This window comes from Aspergillus ambiguus, assembly GCF_047715705.1.
Source record: "Aspergillus ambiguus strain CBS 117.58 unplaced genomic scaffold BDV59scaffold_10, whole genome shotgun sequence".
NCBI lineage: Eukaryota > Fungi > Ascomycota > Eurotiomycetes > Eurotiales > Aspergillaceae > Aspergillus > Aspergillus ambiguus.
In genome coordinates, this window is record NW_027395523.1 from 177,661 (window position 1) to 197,867 (window position 20,207).

The window sequence follows — 20,207 nt, forward strand, 5'->3', positions numbered from 1 at the left end:
GTATTTGATCTCTATAGCATATACACCGTACACAAATACTATCTCGGCGCCGTCTCGGGGAAATTCCCCGCAATTCGCCGACAGATCTATCCACCGCGCTCATAACATCACGCCGTACAATCCAACATTAATTTTATAGTGTCCGCTCAATCGCCCCCACTTCCGCCATCAGCTCCCTCACAGCCTTCTTCGCCCCCTCCGCCGGCTCCTCGTACGGCGTCCGAGGCTTCAGCTTCTCCTCCGCGCCCTGGATACCCGCCAGCGGCGCCGAGAACACTGCAGCCGCATACTTCGTCGCAGCAATGCCGCTCTTTATCGGGCTCTCGGCCAGGGCCGTCTTCTTCTGCAGCTCCACCGCCTCGGCCACCTTCCCGGAGGTATACAGCTCGTAGACGCGCGAAGCCGCACGAGGGAACACATTGGTGAAGGCGCCAATACAGCCGGCCGAGCCAGCTGCCAGCCCGCCGATGAGGAAGTCCGCCTGGCCGCCGTACACGGCAAACTGGTCCGGGGAGAACGTCGCGGCGAGACGGGTGATCTTGGCGACGGAGCCGCAGGTGAGCTTCACGCCGACGACGTTGGAGACGCCGTTGCGCGCGGCGGCGTCGGCGCGCACGATGGCAGTGATGGACTCGGAGTCGAGGTCGACGCCGTTGCAGACGCCCGGAAAGTTGTACAGCACAACGGGCAGCGGGCTCTTGGCCGCGATATCGGCGAAGAAGCGCTTCACGACGGGCATTGTGCTCGCCTTGCCGAAGTAGGCGGGCGGGAGCACCAGGACGTAGTTGGCGCCAGCGTCGGCGGCGTCGGCGACGAGTTCGAGGACCTGTTTTGTGGAGTGCGCGCCCACGCCGGCCATGAGAGGGTAGTCAGGGCCGACGGCTTCGCGGGCCGTCGCAATGAGCGTCTTGCGTTCTTCACGCGTGAGGAGGAAAGCTTCGGAGTTGGTGCCGAGGATGACGAGGCCGGTGAGCCCGGTCGTGGACAGATAGGCGTAGTACTTCTTTTGCGAGTCGAGGTCAAGAGCATCTGTGGCGTGGTCGAAGAAGGTCACGGCCGGACACCAGACCCCGGGTTTGGGCACGTGGGGTTGCGGCGAGACGCGGGTCATGGTTGCAATGGTCGAAGGGAATATGCTGAACGAGGGGAGGAAGATAGAGGAAGGTAAGGCTGTGTAATTCTGTAGATGATGGCTTGAGGGGAGTGGTGGTGGTTATATACTTCAATGCGGGGAAGAGGGAAAAGAATCCGTATCGGGAGGAGATACCGAGATCTTATCTACGGAAGGGTGTCCGAGATAGTATTACTCCAAGAGAACCAAACTTGTATTAGCAACCGAAATATCTCTCTAGATACGAGGCTCAATGCTGCGGACATTAGCATCTGCATATAATTCACCATCGACAGTGTCCACTTACCGTCACATCCTCCCACTTCTCCCAGCCGCGCCCACGCACCTCCGCCAATTCCTCCATGGTATACTGCTTTCCAGTAGTGAAATACCCCGCATTGATCTTCGCATCGATCTCCACGCGTGAATCATCCGGGATCATATCCTCCGGGATGGGCACCCGCTCGAGGATCTTGATGCCGGACTGGACAATCGCATCGTGCTTCATGTTCGACATGGACAGCATGCGATCGATCTTCGTGATGCCCAGCCAGTGGAGAATATCCGGCATGAGGGCTTGGAAACGCATCTACACGATTAGCACTGCAGCTCATCCTCAACACTAGCGACCACCTACGTCTCTGACCCCGGCGATATTCTCCGTCCGGGTAAAATACTTGTCGGCCGTGTCGCCGCCCCGCTTCCGGGCATTATACACCAGGTACTTGATGACCTCCCCCAGGGCGCGACCCTCCTTTCTAAAGTAGATCACGACGCCGCTCCCTCCGCCCTGCGCCTCGCGGATGGCCTCCCGAATGCCGAACGCCAGATACGGACGACACGTACAGATATCCGACTGGAAGACGTCGCTGCCATTGCACTCATCATGGATGCGCAGCGCGAGCCGCACATTCTCGTCCGAGACGCGCTCGGGCGGCCCAAAGATATACACCGTCAGCCCGCCAATCGGCGGCAGGAACACCTTCAGGTCCGGCCGCGTGATGAGCTCCGGATAGCTCCCGCCGGTGTGTTCGAACAGAGTCCGACGCAGGGTAGCCTCGTCGACACCGAAGCGGTCCGCAACGCCGGGGAGATACCAGACGGGCTCAACGGCGACCTTGGTGACGCGGACCTCGCCGGAGCTGTCAACGACGATGGTCCCGTCGACGTCGAGCTTCTTCTCGCGCACGGCGTCGGCGATCTCGGCCAGCTTCATGTTCGCGCGCGTGACAGCCATGGTGGGACGAATGTCCCACCCTGCCGTGAGTTCGTCGCGGAATTGGTTCACGATGTCGTGGCCGTAGGGGTCCATGGAGACGATCTTGGTCGGATCGGCCCAGGCGGGCTGCCAGGGGAAGTTGAAGGTGGGTTCGCTGTTGCGGAAGTCGGGGCGGAAATCGGGCGGGAGGTCGCCCGCGGCGATAGCGAGGGCGTTGTAGATGGCATAGCTCCCGCCGTGGGCTCCCATGGCATTGCGCCGTTTCAGCAAGGGGCCACTCCGCGAGACGACGACGGGACCGCGGGATTTGGCATCCGCGGCGCCCCAATGGAGGGGAACCGGATCGATGCCGCTTTGTCCGGGGTAGGTGGTTAACTGGTGGGGTGGATTAGTAGGGGAGCAGATTGGGTGGCGAAGGGAGTAGACCTACGACGATGTGTTTGCTGTAGCGTGAAGTGGGAGAAGTCGGTGAGACGACGGTTGTACCGTCAGACTTGGGGAGGGCGTCCGTGTCGGCCACTAACATGGTGACGGTGACTGGATGGGTGGGATGGTGAGCGGTAGGATATTGGAGATGGATGCGGAAAAGAGAGAGAGGGAGGGAAGAGGGAGAGAAAGAGAGAGAAGAGGAGGGGAAGAAGGTCGGACGAGGTCATTCATTGCCCCTGCATGGCTGAAGTCACTCCGCACCTTATCCTTATCGGCTCCTGGTTCCTACCCCTCATTTGGGCCGATGCTGACCGGTGAGCCATGGGTGCGATAGGAGATAATGGCTGATAAGAGGGTTCAGATAGGATGCTTGGGATAGAAGAGAATGGAGAATCCAAATAGATCAGAGTTCGAGTGGGGCATCCATATACTTCATGGAGTATGAACTACTGCGTACCGAGGCATCAACCAGGATACATAAGCAAGGTATCTATTGTCATTTTACTATCGTCACTCTTTCCGCATAATCTCAAGACAGCAATTCGCAACGCATCCTGACCTCTTCATTTGCCAAACCCGGCCTGCGAACGGGGGTTCTTGATCGTCTTCTTGATGATGTCCTCCACCTCATCCCAGTCCTTCGTGTCGATTCGCTGGATGTTGGTGTTGAAGTACTTCTGGATCTGGTTGAGCATGTTCCACTCCTCTCGGCTCGATACAAACGAGATCGAGACGCCGACACGCCCGAAACGACCCGTGCGTCCGATTCGATGCAGATATGTCTGGAAGTCGGCCTGGCGCTCGTGACCAGGCGGGAGGTGAAGCTCAGGGATGTCCTATTAACGGTTAGTGCCGACATGTCCAGACGGTGCCTCCAACTTACGTAGTTAATGACCATCGACACCGTGGAAACATCAATTCCTCGGGCGAGCACGTTGGTCGTAATCAGGACCTTGGCCGCTCCCGCGCGGAACTGGTCAATTACCGCGTCACGCTGAGAGCCCTCAATGCCACCGGTCAAGGATGCCACCGTGTGACCCTCGGCAACCATTCGTTTCTCGATTTCCTGCGCGGAGTGACGCGTCTACTGAACATCAGAACCGAAACATGGAACAGACAGCAGAGAACAGACCTTCACGAAAATGATGGATGAACCAACAGTAAGGAGACCGTAGAGGTTGACCAGAGTCTGGTACTTATCCTCCTCGTTGGCGCAATCCAGATAGAGCTGCTTAATGCCCTCCACAGTCAGTTCCTCGTGTTGCAGGGTAAGCTCGTTGGCCTGCGGCGCAAACTTGGAGGCGTATTGGTGCACATGGGTGGGGAAGGTGGCCGAGAAGAGAACCACTTGGATGGTTTTGGGGAGAAGACTGCGAACTGTCAGATTCAACCCGACCGCATGATGGAAGGAGCATACGCTTTCACGCGGATACACTGATCACCCAGACCCTGCTGGTCCAGCATGTTGTCGGCCTCATCCAAGACCAGAACCTTGAGCTTGGCGGCGACCATGACGCGCTTCTTGATCATATCCATGACGGTACCAGGAGTTCCGACGACTACGGAGGCCTCCATGCGCGCAACACGGCTGTTGGTGTCCGCCGGTACGGCAGTGCCAATGATGAGATTATCCATGAACTGGCCCATGACCTGGATGACGCCGACAATCTGACGCGCCAACTCACGGGTCGGGGCTAAGATGAGGGCCTGCGGGGTCTTCGCATTCTGTTCGGACGTGAGGTCGAGGCGGCTGAGGATATTGAGAACGAACGCGGCAGTCTTTCCGGTACCCGACTGGGACTGGCCGACCAGATTCTTCGGGGGGTTGTTCAACAGCAGTGGCAGGGCCCTTTCTTGGATCTTGGACGGTTTACGGAAGTTCATTGCGGACAATCCCTGAAGGATACGGGGGTCCCTGGAGGCATCCGGGTTAGGATAATTGGATCGCAAGAATAGATGAGATCGGCGCAACGTACAGGCCAAGATCCTCAAAGTTCTTCACCGAGTACAGAGGGTTGTTGGGATCGGCCTGAAGATCGCTGAGCTTCACCTCGACGTTGTATTCCGGCTCGTGCAGATCGGAACCGCCAAGCTGGGCGGGAGCCCCATCGGCCTGGCCATTATCTTGTTCGGTGCTTTCTGTACAGGGCATTGTATTAGTGGGCGCTCAGAAGATGGGCTGTCGCGACGGAGGCCATGAAGCAGGAGTCGGACGACGGTATGCGATAGCGATTACCTGCGGGCTTAGAGTCCTCGGGCTTGGATTCCTCAGGTTTGGAGATGCGGTCAGCGAGCGAGCCCGCAGAGGGAGCTTCGGTAGGTTGTTCCGAAGACATGGTGGGATGTGTTGAAATGGAGGGACCGGACGAGGGAAGTTGCGGCGGAGTGGAGAGATCGCGGGGTAAAGGAGACGGGAGACCGGACAATCAACACAGGAACGAAAATGGACGACGGTCAAGCGAAGGGGAATTAAAGAGGAAGAATCCGATGGACGGAGGAAAGAAATCCAAAGGGTGGGAAGAGAGAGGAATGAGGAGAGGAAGAAGAGGGAGAGAAAACAAGACGCGCAGGCAAAAAACGAACGACGAACTGATGATGCGGAACGGAAGCCTAAGCTGGATGCGGCAGGCGGTCAGGGCCCTCCCGGTTCTCTAGAAGCGGCAGGCGGTGTGCAATGACGTACTGTGGGCGACTTTCCCAGTTGGGCAATTACGTGGCCTGACAGCCTTGTCCCGTATTGTCACGGACTCTCATTCCTCATTCCCACCACCACCACCACTCCATCTCACCAGCTCATCTCCTTCCTCTCTCCTCTCATTCTCCTCCCCAGTCTCTCGGCCACTGTCTGCACCGTTCAGACGGAACGTGCGGAGTGTCTTCCTTGCCTTCCTGTCCATCCGTGTCTGAGAGCCTCCACAGTCGCATGCGCCGCTATCTTCCCCGTTTGTCCCCCGTATAATGGCGACCCCAGACGCCGCTCCCCAGTTTGGAGCAGAACTGAAGGTGACTCTCACACCCTCTCAGCAAATGGAAGAGTCTCAGCGCTAACCTCCAGACAACAGGATGCCTTCAAGCCAGTCAACAATTGGGTATGCCTACTCCCCCCGCATCCCCTCGACCGACCGAACCCCTCACCATTGACCGACGAGACATCGGGACTAAGAATCGCTCCACCTAGGTCCTCCATGGGATAACATGGATGGATGAGATCCAGCAGTTCTACCGCGAACGAAGCGCCATCGAGAAGGAATACGCCGCCAAGCTGACGGGGCTATGTCGGAAATACTACGACCGCAAGGCCAAGAAAACCAGCACCCTCAGCGTCGGCGACTCCCCGAGCATGACCCCCGGTTCTTTGGAAAGCGCCTCCCTCACGACGTGGACAACCCAATTGACCGCCGTTGAATCGCATGCCACCGAGCGCGACAAGTTCGCCAACGACCTGGTCGTCCAGGTCGCCGAGCCGCTGAAACAGGCGGCCGCGCAGTACGAGGAGCTGCGCAAGTGCCATGTCGATTTCCACGCCAAGCTAGAGAAAGAACGTGAATCGTCCTATAGTGATCTGAAGAAGATGAAGGGGAAATACGACGGGGCTTGTCAAGAGGTCGAGACGAGGCGGAAGAAGATGGAGAACTCGTTCGATCACGGTAAACCCAAGGCGCAGGCGGCATATCAGCAGCAGATTCTCGAGATGAACAACGTGAAGAACACCTATCTCATCAGTATAAACGTTACGAACAAGATGAAGGAGCGGTTTTACCATGAATACGTTCCGGAGCTGCTTGATGTGGGTTGTACTCTCAGCTATATCGGATGTCGTTCTAACGAGACTAGGGCCTGCAAGACCTCAACGAAACCCGAGTGGCCAAACTTAATTCCCTTTGGTTGCTAGCTGCACAACTCGAGCAAAACTCCCTGTCTAAGAGCATGGACCACATGGCACACCTGATGCGGGAAATCCCGCGCAACGTGCCCAGCCTCGACTCCCTCATGTTCCTTCGCCACAACGTCACACAGTTCCAGGAACCACCGAACATGGGCTTTGAGCCGAGTCCGGTGTGGCACGATGACGAGACCCTGATCACCGACGAATCGGCAAAGGTGTTCCTTCGAAACCTCCTCAGCAAAAGCAAGACCCAGGTGCGGGAACTCCGGGTAGAGTCCGATCAGCGGCGGCGGGAGGTGGAGAGCGCCAGGAAAATCAGAGAGAGCATCCAGCAGGGACGCGATAACCGCAACGAGGTTGAGGTTGTGCGATCCATCTTCTTCCTGCAGGGGACCCTGCACGAGGTGGACCGCAAGAAACTGACTGCCGAAGTGGAAACATCGACCATCATGTCGGCTGTTGGCGATCTCTCCCTCGGTGCGCAAAACCACAATTTCAAGTCTCAAACGTTCAAGATCCCGACCAACTGTGATCTGTGTGGTGAGCGGATATGGGGCTTGTCCGCGAAGGGGTACGATTGCCGGGATTGCGGATACACATGCCACAGCAAATGCCAGATGAAAGTGCCTGCCGAGTGTCCCGGTGAGCAGACCAAGGAGGAGAAAAAGAAGCTCAAGGCGGAGCGACAGGAACACGCCAGCTCTACGCCGACGCTGGAGCTGGAGCCCACTACCACGAATTCATCTGCCGCACCCTCGCTCACGCGGCAAAACACCATGAACTCCCTGAGCTCCGGATACGCTGTCAGCGCTAATCGCTCGCTATCTAACGTCACCAGCCAGCCCCCCGCCAGTCCAGCCGAGCTGGCCGCCCCCGGACCCGCCCCAACTACACCGCAAGAGACCAAGCCAGCTGCTGCCCGGAGGAACCGTGTGCTGGCGCCTCCGCCTTCTCAGTACATGGCCCCACCTCCAGTGACAGAATCCACGTCTCCGAAGGCCAGCGAACCGCGCGGCAGGATGATGTACGCGTACCAGGCCGGCGGAGCCGACGAGGTTACCGTCCAAGAAGGCGACGATGTTACGATCGTCGAACCAGATGGTAAGTTACCCTGCATAGGGATGTTACAACCACGCTAACAGATTTAGATGGCTCCGGATGGATGCGAGTCCGAGTCGGGTCGCAGGAGGGCCTGGTGCCAGCGTCATACGTCGAGGCTCTCCCGGCCGCCGCCACGCCGTCGCCGATCCCCTCCGACCGACCGGGTTCAACATATTCCAATTCTTCTGCGTCTGTGGCCGGCAGCGCCGCCGGCGGTAAGCGCGTGGGACCGGCAGTAGCGCCTCGACGAGGCGCGAAGAAGCTGCAATATGTGGAGGCAATGTACGACTACGAGGCACGAAGCGACATGGAATGGACCATGGCGGAGGGTGATCGGTTCGTGCTGATCAACCGCGACAGTGGGGATGGCTGGGCGGATGTGGAGCGGGGAGGGGTGACGAAGAGCGTCCCTGCGAACTATATCCAGGAGGTATAGATAAACATATCTCCTTACGTGTCTGTGCATTTGGGAAGGGTCCCGGGATCATTCTAGGTACGATGCAATATCCTATATCCTAGCCAGCCAGTCATTTAGTCAAGCCATAAGCATATATAACGAGAAAAGAAATTCATGCTATGCAACCACCCAACCCCATCTATATACAAACACGATCAACCGCCCCTCATAAGACATAACTCATGACAATCATATCGCCCGGGCCTCCGCTCGTCACAACCCCGGTCCAGCACCAGAGTCCAACCACGACCAATCCTCCCGCAAGACATCATCCAAATCGAGCGCCTCCAACGCCGCATCATCCACGAACGCTGCCTCCCCGAACATATCCCGCTCAGCCATTGCCATCGACGAACCCGCCACCGGGCTCGCAGAGACATACCCACCCACCGGCACACCCAGTGACAGCTGCGCCGGGTCCAGCGTCGATGGCGGGTACATCGGCTGCGGGGAGAGATGTGCGCCAGCATGGCCATGCGCGTGGCCATTGGCATGGCCGTAGCCATGACCGCGGGACGAACCGCCCCCGCCGTAAAGGCCCGCATAGCCGTGATGCGCAGACGACGATGACGACGACACCACGGGGTATGCGGCCGTCAGGGCCGGATCCAACGCGGGCGCGCGGCGCGCGTGCGGATCGGCCCCATATGTCAGCGCGTGACTGTCCCTGCGGGATCGCGAGGCCGACAGCGTCCCTGCAGACGGGACGGCGACGGACGACGAGGCCGACGACGGCGGGGAGGTCGACGTCGGACGCGGGGCGATGGGCAGTAACGACGAGTGCGGACGGGTCGAGGCACGACCGGGTGTTCTCTAGCGGGCGGGGAGAAGCAATCAGCAGATGCAGACGAAGGGATTGACTGAGTGGTGGTGAACTGCTAGGCCGGGAAACTGTGGGGTGTAGGGTGGTTTGCAGTGTATGTGTATGTATGTAAGGGTAAATGGTGCACGTCTACATTTGAAGCCCGATAGTCGGCGGACTCGCGCCGGAGCTTGGAGTGCTCGTCGGGCGTGGGACAGGGGGTGCAGTGGCATACAGAGCAGGTCGAAAAGGGACGACCTTTTCTGTTGATGCGGATTAGTGGTCGATCTGGGGGTGTTTGTTAGTTTTTGTATAGAGGGTATATAGATGGGTGTGGTAGGACGCACCATGGTGTTTACAGGTAGTCACACGGTGACCGCGGACGCAAGCTTCACAGGCCCACTTTTCACCGTCTATGAGCATCCCTTGATGAAGAGGTCGATGAGGCAGAAGAGAAGGGCCTGGGAGGGAGGCTCTTTATAGGCGAGCTGGGGCTAGACTGGGTACAGTCCATGGTGGACACTACGATACCACACCGGTGCCAAGGAAGAGGGGAAATTGAAGGGAAATTTTTCTCACACGGGGTTTCCCACGCGAGCCAGCTCACAGCCACAAGGGATCGCTGCATGGGTAGAGGAGACAAAAGGGGACATCCATGGATGATGGGATTGCTAATTAGTGCTCGCTTGATGCGGCATTTTCACGACAACCCTAAGATGAGATGGGAACAGAACGAGATACCCCATCCGTCCTAGTCAAGAGCAAAACTAATGGAGCAGCAAATTCCCTCATACATTCGACAAACATTGATCTGTCCAGACCGGCGGGAGGAGTGCTAAGCTGCCAATCCTGCTGCCTGCAGAAAGGGATAGGCCAGGGTCCAGCGGGAGTCACCGCAGACCAAGACGCCATCCACCGCCATTCTGCTCTTGTACTCCTGGATTCGGGGGAAGCTATGGGCACTATGAGGCTGGAGCTATCGAGGGCAAAGTATATTGTCCACAAGCTACGGGGCGTCGGGGAAAACCAGCATGACAGACAGAACGGAAAAAAGCAAGCGAGTCGATCATCTCGCTTACAGACACAGAGTGGCTGAGTCGTCTTGGCCTGCAAAAGCTTAAGCTTGAGCCAATATCAAGGAAGACGTGGCGCAGTGACGGAGAGTCCGAGGCATTAGAGCAGCCGAATGAGGCATTTATTGCGTTCTATGGGGGGGATTTACACCCACGCACTTATACCCACGGCGCGATTCAGGTGCCCCGTTTGATTCTACGTACTAACTGGAGTATCGATGCATCGCAGCTAGCTCTACACGCACAATGCGAAGTCCAAAGAAGCACTTATTCTTTTGATCGATTTGTGAAAAGTCAATCTGCTGGGAGGTTCGTCGTGGGCTGGTATCAACCAGCCACAGCCTGGAAATAGGCCCACTGGACCACCAAGCGTCCAACCTTAGTGCGTAGTAGGCCCTGTTCGATAGTGGAACTGTCCAAATTCAGGTCGACAGCAGGTCGTGTCTCCGCATCCTACGACCTTCCTATATTGTCTCTAGTCTGTTGCCCCGAGCTTCTCAAGACGAGCCCCTCGTCGGGGTAAACTTTATGCCAGTCATGGGCAAGATGGCTAGTGCCGCTCATGGACTCGTAGTCGTACGTCTAGTGGTGGCTTCTCCCAGAACGAAAACGCCCGCTGTTGATGCCAGCTGATACTTGACTCACTCAACTCCAGATCAAAGTTCCACAATATCCGTGCCAAAATCACTCTGAGTTCGCTATACGCGAGATTCTTACCGATACAATCGCGTGGCCCCGTCGAGAATGGTCGAAGCACTTGCCGTTGGTCAGAATGGAACGGCGACGCTGGGTTGTCCTTTGCCTCTGCAAGCCACCTTTCTGGTAGAAACTGGTCGGGGGCATGGAAGTTTCTCGGCGAACTGTAGGCGGCGGATTGGTGAACAGACACCTTCGTCTAGAACAGACTCCGTGAGCATACTCCTTGGGCCTTCCTTCTGGGGTTTACCTGACACTTACATTGGGAGGAATTTTGTAACCGGATATCTCTATCGCGTGCGATGCCGGCGTCCTTCGTTGCAACCCCGTGGGCACTGGAGGGTACATGCGGAAACCCTCGTTGATGCATGCCAGAAGGTAGGGGAGTCTCGCTGACACCGTCTGCATCGTGATCTCGTCCTCCCGCTGCATCGTTGATCGCACCTCCTCGGTGACCCGTTGCAACGCCGTGGGCGTTCGCAGCAGCCAGTACGTCAACCCCGACAACAGCGTCGCTGTCGTCTCACTACCAGCAATAATCAGAATGTTCGCATTCGCCTCGATTTCCTCGTCAGTCAGTCCCTCTTTCTTGCCTCGGTGTCGCAGCATGGAGTCCATGAAGTCAGTGCGGTCCATCTGGCTGTGCAGTCGCTTCTGCACCGTGATCCGCGTATGGGCCCGCTGGCGTTTCTGGGCCTCCACCAGGCTGCGCGGCAGAACAGCCATGATCGCTTTGAACAACAGCGGGTACCGATCCTTGGCCTTGATCAACGGGATGACGCGAACAAATTCGAAGATCGTCGCCACCCAGTGATGGTACTCGGCATTCTGAAGGCCCCCAAAAGGCTCTCCGAACGCGAGATCTCCGATCAGATCGAATGTCGTCAGATTGTACCATTTCACCATGTCTGTGGCTAGCTGAGATTCCGCCACTCCGCGAAGTCGCTCTACGAGCTGATCGACATACTGCAGCAGGAGTGGCTCCTGCGCCTGGAGTCCCTTGGCCGAGAACGCTGGGGACAGTGCTTTGCGGAATCGAGCATGGTCAGCGTGGTGCGCACTTAGAATGTCGGACGTATTGCTCGACGAATTCAGGACTTTGGGCAGCTGACTGCCGTGGCCGTAGATCGCAGGCCAGGCTTGCGGGGTGATGAAGGACACTTCGTCCGGCCCAAATCGCACAACGTCGCCGTATTTCGCATGGTACGCACGCATCTGGACATCGAACCGCCCCCGGACAGCGGCAACATGTCGCAGGATCGGGAAGGCGATCCATGCTTTGGGGCCGGGAATATGTCGCAGGGGGTGCAGGTAGACGTTACGCACCGCCGACAGGCCGACGTAGACAAGATAGAGGGCTACCAGTATCTGCAAGGTGATGAGCATCGTTAAAGACCTTTGTCTCTTTTCCTGCAGAGAGGGTAGTGGAGAAGAAAGTCTACAGAGACCAGATAGTTGGTTTGGTCCTCGGCTATTTAATTAATGTTGCATAAAACTCACTATACCCTGCGGAACGACATATGCCGTCTGTATGTAGCTGTTACCGTCTTGGCCGGTACTTCAGAAGGCAGAAAGGATCGGCAGATTTCTTATCGATCTGAATTGTCCCGCAGTGTATATAAATTGTTTCCAATATCATGAAGGTCCAGAAGTGGGGAGAATCGAAGTCAAGCGTGAACGAAATCGAATCAAAGAGTTCCTTTGCAGAGAAGGTGAACTTGAAAGGATGATATAAACAAATACTACAGACATGTCTATTTCGAGTTACCAACAGTGACTATCTGAGATTGCAGTGGTTTCTCTGACCTCATGATCAACAGGACAAGTTACTACTTGCTTTCTTAGGCCAATCATGGGTGTATATATATATATATATATATGCCGATGAGTTATCTACACCGGAACATAAAATCACCACAGATACCACAGCCAAGAGCAAGACGTTAGAAATATATAATGGCTGGAGGGACGATATGTCAGTCGCTTGCGGTAATCCTCACTGACAATTCTCGTCACGAGACCCGTCATGAAGGCCAAATCAAGTTGGATGGTAAATCGAAACTATTATAGAGCCCAGCCTTATAGATAGCTTCATAAAGGGGCTGCCTATTGCTCGCGGGTATACGAGTACGAATTTCCCTTTCGGGTAATATCCACTTGACCCAGCAACATAGATCAAAATCAATGTCCTAGTATCGTATTCGTACAGCTTCTCGATCTATAAAAGGAAGCTTCGGCAAACCATGGCACCACTAACACTTCAACAATCACCATGTCCATCCTGCATTGGGCGCTGTTCCCTCTGCTCGCCACCGCGGCAGCCTTCAACTGCAAACTCACTCCATACGATGCGGACTGGCCGCAGCCCGACGAATGGGCCGCGTTGAACCACACCATCCAGGGCACTTTAATCAAAACTGCGCCAGCGGCATCGTCGTGCTACCCCGGAAACCCTTTTGGATCTCCTTACAATTGCACCGATGTGACAAAGCATTGGTCCTACGCGGCCTACCACTCGGCCTGGCCGGAGAGCGTCGACTACTCAATCTACACAAACAATTCGTGTGTGCCCCCGGGTGCTCCGGGCTACTCCAAAGAGCGTGGATGTACCCTGGGTGCTCTACCACAGTATATTGTTAATGCGACCACCGAGGGACAAATTGCACATGCAATGCGATGGGCGACGGAACGTAACATCCGGATTGTCGTGAAAGGTACAGGGCATGACCTAAGTGGAAGGTAAGTTGTTCTGATACCTACTCTGTTTCCAGTAGCTCACGACCGATAGATCAACCGGCGCATACTCGCTCTCCATCTGGACTCGCAACCTGAACCATATCTCCCATCATCCAGCATGGCCCCTCCCGGATACGACGAACAACACCGCTGATGTTCTGGTATTCGGCAGCGGAAATACCTGGGGTTCCATCTACACGGCGGCCCATGAAGTCAACCGAACGGTGGTCGGCGGTGAAGATGCCACTGTTGGGCCGGGTGGATTGATCCAGAACGGCGGGCATGGCGTTCTCTCGAGCCACTATGGCCTCGCCTCCGACCAGGTCTACCAGGCCACTGTGATCACAGCCGGGGGTCAGCGCCTGGTAGCGAACCACGCACAGAATCAAGATCTCTTCTGGGCCATCCGGGGCGCGGGAGGGGGTCAGTTCGGCGTGGTGACTGAGTTTGTAGTGAAGACGCATCCTGTGCCGGAAAACATTATCACTGGATCTGTGTCCTTCTATCCCAGGAATAAGTCGAACGCCAGTGAGGCCGCGTCCTGGGAGGCATTCGCCGAAACAACCAGTCTCATACCTGATCTGATGGATGCTGGAATGTCAGGGACCGTAATGGCATTCACCAAGCAATCAGCGATGATGCTCACGGGACGAAACGAAAGTATTCCCGGCGTAGCCGCTACGATCAATCTGATTGGATTCAACACGACTATCGGGAGCATGAACGCCACGATCCACGACGTCGTCTCTCGAACCACCCACTGGAGACACCTCACTATCAATGTCTCCGCCCCCACCCGTCAGACCTACTGGGCCTACGCCCGCCCCCAGCCGCTCACCAGCACATCGGCTGGCGCCAGTAGCCTGATGACCAGTCGGCTGTTAGGGAGGCGTGAGCTAACGGACCTTCCCCAAAGAGAACGGATCGTCTACCTACGGCGACTGCTCGTTTCGCAGGATGCTGATGCAGGCGGGATGGTGGTGATCGGTCTCCAGGGCGGTCCGGGGCCGGCGCAGACCCCGGAGCGTATGCGTGGCAGTGTGCAGCGAGCGTGGCGGCGAGCGTACGCACATGTCATGTCCTACGGCGCGTCGGTGAATGACACGGAGGACGCGAGTCAGGCGATCTCCGTGGGGGCAGAGTGGTATGAGAGGGTTATTGAGCCGGTGTGGAGGGAATGGGCGCCGAATATGGGAGCGTACATGAACGAGGGCAATGTGTTCAGTCACACATGGAAGGATGACTTTTACGGGGAGAACTACGAGGGTCTTCTTGCGGTTAAACGGAAATATGATCCTTCGGGGAGTCTGTTTGTCTGGGCGGGAGTTGGGAGTGACGAGTGGGAGTATGATTTGCATGAGGGAAGAGTCTGTATGGTGGAGTAGACATTATCAACCAGCCATAGCCTTGAAATAAGCGCCGGGGCACGGGCACAGGGGCTATGTTGCGAAGAAAAACGGATGAGCGCACGGACCAGCATGGAATGTGATTAATGGTGAAGACATTTTATTATGTCGTAACGAAGGGCGATCAGGCTGTATCTTATATTCTGACAGTAATTCTCGTTGTGATTCCCCCTATTCTAGACCATACCTATCTGCTTTGACTCTCTGGACTCCGTACTCCTTCTTACACTACCTATTAGTTTTACCACCGGCAACTCTAGCTTATACACAGGTTGAACATAGTAAGTCACATCACCTCTTGCAGATGACACACATTCAGCTAATCTACCATCGTTATATAGTATATTCCTTATGCTGCTGTATCGTATATAGCAACATGAAGTCTGAAGACCTTGAAGGTAACATAGGAACTGAAGAGCCAGAAAGGTCTAATCCTTCCCATACTGTTGAAATCAGCCCGAGACGGCGGTATCTAGAGAACATGCTAGTTATGATGGTGGCTTTTAGAATTGGCTATTGTATTGCCGACTTTGCACTGGGCGAGGTTGAGTTGGGCGAACGCGATGACCATCGATTTCCCCGGTTCGTCATAATGTGTTTTATCAATTGGTTTTTTGATTTTTTGTACAAAAGGTATAGAGGTGTGTCACATTGAAAGCCACTAGCTCCCAAAGGGACGAGGTAGTGGTTTCCTATAGTGGTCTTTCCACCTGCTCAGGCTTTCTGTTAAATAATAAGCGACGATTATGAAAGCCAGCAGTCCCAGAAATATTATGTTAGTGCGGAATTTGCCCGTGAGTATTGCTCTATCAACAAGCCTTATATAGACTATATTACTAAAAAGCAACAATTGCTATTGGAATAAGAACTTTGCAATATTGTACAACCTATGATAGAAGACCTTACCCCGAAGAAGCATTAAAGCACATGTGGAGGCCACATGCTTTGAACTTGCTTGGGCTGTCTGGAACTCTTTAAGATGTGGTCCAATGGTATTTCCCGGTCATGGGAATTTGTCCATTAAGAGGGTGGTGAACGGCGTTTCCAGAATGGAAGCAAAACAACGACCAAAGCGTAGCTTAGCCACACGATGCCAGCTACAATACCGTAGGCAATCACGGCCCCAACTGGCGCAAGTGAGCTACCAATACCTGTGAGTCGAAAGCCAAGCCCGGCATTGATAATACCAAGAGTGATGATAGCGCGGCCAAACCATCGATGTAAATAGGCGAAGGGACCCTTCTTCCCAGTCCTGCCAAAATATCGGTGTTGGAGAAGTCCCATTGCCGGCTGGAAAAGGGCAAGGCATGAGATAACTACAATTCCAATAATAGGATGGTAAGAACTTGTCAGTTGGAGGCTTGTGGCCATTGAGATGCCGATACCGAATCCTGCAATGGACAGAAGAAGAGTGAAGATTTGTAAACAGGCGTGGGTATTCACAGTTCTGGAGGATGGGAAAAGTTGAATTCCTAGCGCAAAAAGAGGGAAAAGGATGACAAATGCAACTATCATTATAGTTGCATGGGCGATCCTTCTCCTTCTTATGGACGGAGAATTGAATGTTATAGTCGCTTGCCCGGAGCTGGTGTTGGGTGTACCAGATGCAGCTGCAAATGGATTGTCAGAACTGCCACCCGTTGCCTGTTTCAAGTTGAGTGATGCAAGACCTGAATTATCATGCATGGTAATGGCTGCAGATACACTGTTTGTATTGAGACTTGCACCATATTTCACCGCCCAAACCCACGGACTTGACGAGCTCGTCACGTCCTCATGGCCACCGGGCCAAGTAATGCAGCTGTCGCACCGGATATTGGCCGTGATGATCCCGTTGTGGACTCCACTGCCGTCCAGAATTGAGACCTGAGCTTGTGGATTATATAATGGCTCGACATGCTCAACTCCCAGCCGTGGAGAAACGGTTACATTATCACCAGCTGCGTAGACGACGAATATGTTGGCCCCTTGCATCCTGGCTCCCTGACCCCACGCAAACCATTGAACTTCGCGCGTGGATTTCAACTGAATAAAAATAGGACCTTTGCCCGACAAAGCAGTCTGTTCAGGAATATTGACACTATATGTTATCTCATTCTGGCCGGGAAATGTAAAGCTTTGTAACTGAGCGAGAACAAAAGTAGCCCAAAATGAAAGCCAGATTAAAGTCCTATATTGACCCCGCATACTGACAAGAATTGTGCATCAGATACCCTTCGGAATAAAAGACGATGACCGGGCAAATGAGAAAGTATAGCAGGATGAGATCGTAGAACTTCCTCAATATAGGTAATTTAGCCCTTGTCCACATATTGTTGGATCGATCCTCCAATCGGCCCACTAACCTGGTGAGCGCATCAGATCGCAACATAAGTTTCTCCCTACGGAATAGCAGTGGATGGTCCTTCCAACGATTAGGGACACTTTATCCTAAAATCGCCACAGCCCATTGTCTTTCCATATGCCGAAAGCTTGTTCAAAAGAGGCAGTGCAGAATTCCAGTACCGATCGAAAAGCCACAAACCACTTCATCCTTAAAATCTACCGGTAGGTAATCTGATACACTTGCCACTCCATATCTAGGACTTTTTGATTGCGTATGCTCGGGATCTCCTGATCTATGCTATACGAGGCGAGAAGATGTTGTTCCATGGTTCGAAGTGCAACACATTGGACGGGTAAAACTCCCGCGCTCGATCTGCAGATCTATATCATTATTCTATAGCTCAATTTTTGCCGCATAGACAACTGGACTCAATATAGTATTGTATTCGTCATTTTGGTTTGTTCTTTCCTGCAGCAATTCTGGGTCTTTCCAATATCTCACCATGTTATTGTGGCTTAGCTGTAGTCCAGAGCAGTCTTTTTGATGCCAGTTCATAGCCGTGCCAACCCGGGAAATTGGCACCAGCCTTTATACATATCTGATCTATTAGTACACCCAGCACGCTTTACCTTCAGGTATCAATTTCCTGGATTGCCTATGTCCATCGAGTCTTGACGTGTTGCATCCTGCAGGCATTTCAAATGCTTAGGTCTAGCTTCGTTCTTTACGGGCTCGCCCTGCTTCTTTCTTCCCGGTACGGGAATGCCGCCCAAACCGTTGATGTTGGGGAGGACGGCTTTACTTTTAACCCAGATACACTCACTGTCTCACCTGGAGACCAAGTTGAGTTCCACTTTTATCCCGGTAATCATTCGGTTGTTCAGGCGTCCTTCTCGGGTCCATGTCACCCTTTGAATGACACAAGCGTCTTCAGCGGATTCGTACCAGGCACAAGCAGTGGATCAGTATGCTCATGATCAGTCTTCTATCTCCTATTCGTGTCACTTTATACTAATTCCAGGTCCACTTTGACAAAATGTAGTCCCCAGTATTCACCTTAACTATCAACGATACCAACCCTGTCTGGTACTACTGTGGTCAAATTGGACATTGTCAGGCTGGTATGGTCGGGGTCATCAACCCACCGTGAGTGATATAGGCTCAAAGATAATGGTCAGTCCAACTGACGAAGCTATTATTTCCCAGAAACAATAACGCAGATACGCTTGCTGCCTTCAGGGCGGCGGCAGCTAATGTAGCTGGCAGCACTGTTCCAGATACGGCCCAAGGTGGTGTCTTGGGATCTCCAAGTAGCGGTCCATCTGAAACTACCGGATCCATGACTAGCAGTGGCACACAATCCACGAGCCCTGCGGGTCCTACAACTACAAGCAGTTCTAGTCCCAGCCCAGGTCCGACCAGTGCTGCAGGGGCCATAGTCGCTTGGAGTGACATGTTGGTTCTTCTCCTTTTGTGTCTGATTGTGACTATGGGTGTAGTAGGATAATGTGTGCACGCCGAACTTAATGCAACAATTGCAGGAGACCCAGAATGAACAGTCCTCTTTCCTCTTTGTGGATCATTGTGAAAAGCTTTTGTATTTGGATATTTCACCATTGAAGAACTTCCACTTGCCCTAAGATTGTCACTAGTGGCTCTGGTTTATAAAGATGCTGTAGATTGTGCGCGCTCGCTGGGAGAGATATCGATGTCTAGAGCAGACAGTAAACTATAGCCTTAGCCCACGAATGACATCATGCTTGCGGGTATTAGAAAGACAGGCCCTATATTCGTACTATTTTTCAGCAAATTTCCGGAGTTGGTATGACCGATAATCCTTTTGTTCTTCGGGGGGTCCTATGCAGCAATGTTAACACGCTAGATACCCATACCGCTCGCCTCACCACCACCCATCTGAAATCCATATGAACGTTGGACTTACACCTCCTGTATGAATGATTCTCATACATGACATCCAGGACTAATGTTGAACTGGATAACAATTAATGAGCTTGACATAAGTGTACCAGAGCCTCCAAACCCTGAAAAGCAAGCTTACACAATCGAATGAAGCCAGGAAAACGCAATATTATTGATCAATATCATCAGACTAGGGCCCAGGGCCCTACTATTCGCAAGCATACGTGAAGAAAAAAAGGGTTTCAATTCCCCACTATATCGCTAGTGCCATCATCGCTAGCCAGGGATCTTGACCCCAAACGTACTCCATACATCCCCTTGAGCCATAATGAAGCTGATTTGATCGAAAAGAACATGCTCGATGACGGATTCCGGGCATAGAGCCTTGTCATATATAGATACACCTATAAGAGCAACTCTAACTGGGAGGAGAATATGCCGCTCTCTCTATTACGTTACAAAAATACTGACGTATTACAGTGTCCTTAATATGTTTAATTCATTCGTATCCACTGTTACAGACGATAAGACGCGATTTAACAGTGTGGCTTCATCTATTACGCGTAATTCTTTTAACTAGTAGGTGCGTACTACATGTGAAACCGAGTAAAAGCTTCTATTTAGTCATGTCTAGTAGGCGTATATGGCACGGTGGAAATTATATATTATGGTTGATGAGAAGGTGTTGTAGTCCGCTCTAGACATTCCGCTTAGAGAATATAGATAATTATGGTGACACTAGCTTTGTGATTCCAATTAATGGTAGGTGAAAGCCGGAGTTTCCGAATTCAAGCGAAATTAAAGGGTTATATAGGCATGCCCTAGACATTACTTTCAACCGCAGATCTGACATTTGTCTATCCTGGAAATATTTTGATACCTAATTATTCGGTACGACTTTGCAGTCATTCTAGTAATAGGATAATATATGTGATCTATAATTGTGGGAAATGCGGCTGTCGGTAATATTATGTAATTTCCACTATATTCTGGACTGTAGCAGGGACTTGAATTTATCTAAATCTACCATTTTAATGGCCATATT

The 20,207-nt window shown here is 53.5% G+C and overlaps 7 protein-coding genes across 7 annotated transcripts; 2 read left to right on the forward strand and 5 right to left on the reverse strand.

Moving 5' to 3' along the window:
- Positions 1-133: 133 nt before the first annotated feature.
- BDV59DRAFT_192359 (putative GTP cyclohydrolase II) lies at positions 134-2,856 on the reverse strand (the record flags this gene model as incomplete). Its single annotated transcript, XM_073692036.1, has 4 exons — positions 134-1,136; positions 1,399-1,700; positions 1,749-2,705; positions 2,761-2,856. The coding sequence occupies 4 exons, from the start codon at positions 2,854-2,856 to the stop codon at positions 134-136; spliced, it is 2,358 nt and encodes a 785-aa protein (XP_073549186.1).
- A 466-nt stretch (positions 2,857-3,322) lies between these two features.
- On the reverse strand, positions 3,323-5,095 carry dbp5 (ATP-dependent RNA helicase DBP5; the record flags this gene model as incomplete). The annotated part of the gene is made up of 6 exons (XM_073692037.1): positions 3,323-3,595; positions 3,643-3,843; positions 3,892-4,129; positions 4,177-4,674; positions 4,736-4,898; positions 4,996-5,095. 6 exons carry the CDS (start codon positions 5,093-5,095, stop codon positions 3,323-3,325), a joined length of 1,473 nt encoding a protein of 490 aa, XP_073549187.1.
- Positions 5,096-5,481: 386 nt separating this feature from the next.
- Positions 5,482-8,313, forward strand: BDV59DRAFT_175445 (putative actin polymerization protein Bzz1). The gene is made up of 5 exons (XM_073689259.1): positions 5,482-5,762; positions 5,822-5,848; positions 5,938-6,546; positions 6,594-7,746; positions 7,794-8,313. The coding sequence occupies exons 1-5, from the start codon at positions 5,718-5,720 to the stop codon at positions 8,180-8,182; spliced, it is 2,223 nt and encodes a 740-aa protein (XP_073549188.1). The 5' UTR covers positions 5,482-5,717; the 3' UTR covers positions 8,183-8,313.
- BDV59DRAFT_175448 (putative Cu-dependent DNA-binding protein) lies at positions 8,314-9,679 on the reverse strand. Its single transcript, XM_073689260.1, has 3 exons — positions 9,353-9,679; positions 9,160-9,293; positions 8,314-9,016 (listed from the first exon to the last, which is right to left on the reverse strand). Exons 1-3 carry the CDS (start codon positions 9,426-9,428, stop codon positions 8,417-8,419), a joined length of 810 nt encoding a protein of 269 aa, XP_073549189.1. The 5' UTR covers positions 9,429-9,679; the 3' UTR covers positions 8,314-8,416.
- Positions 9,680-10,324: 645 nt separating this feature from the next.
- BDV59DRAFT_175450 (cytochrome P450) lies at positions 10,325-12,515 on the reverse strand. Its single transcript, XM_073689261.1, has 3 exons — positions 11,044-12,515; positions 10,734-10,987; positions 10,325-10,654 (listed from the first exon to the last, which is right to left on the reverse strand). The coding sequence occupies exons 1-2, from the start codon at positions 12,158-12,160 to the stop codon at positions 10,974-10,976; spliced, it is 1,131 nt and encodes a 376-aa protein (XP_073549190.1). The 5' UTR covers positions 12,161-12,515; the 3' UTR covers positions 10,325-10,654; positions 10,734-10,973.
- A 531-nt stretch (positions 12,516-13,046) lies between these two features.
- BDV59DRAFT_200778 (putative isoamyl alcohol oxidase) lies at positions 13,047-14,895 on the forward strand (the record flags this gene model as incomplete). The annotated part of the gene is made up of 2 exons (XM_073693659.1): positions 13,047-13,513; positions 13,563-14,895. 2 exons carry the CDS (start codon positions 13,047-13,049, stop codon positions 14,893-14,895), a joined length of 1,800 nt encoding a protein of 599 aa, XP_073549191.1.
- Positions 14,896-15,936: 1,041 nt separating this feature from the next.
- On the reverse strand, positions 15,937-17,146 carry BDV59DRAFT_207073 (cytochrome and DOMON domain-containing protein; the record flags this gene model as incomplete). Its single annotated transcript, XM_073694926.1, has 1 exon — positions 15,937-17,146. The coding sequence occupies exon 1, from the start codon at positions 17,101-17,103 to the stop codon at positions 15,937-15,939; it is 1,167 nt and encodes a 388-aa protein (XP_073549192.1). The 5' UTR covers positions 17,104-17,146.
- Between the last annotated feature and the right edge of the window lie 3,061 nt (positions 17,147-20,207).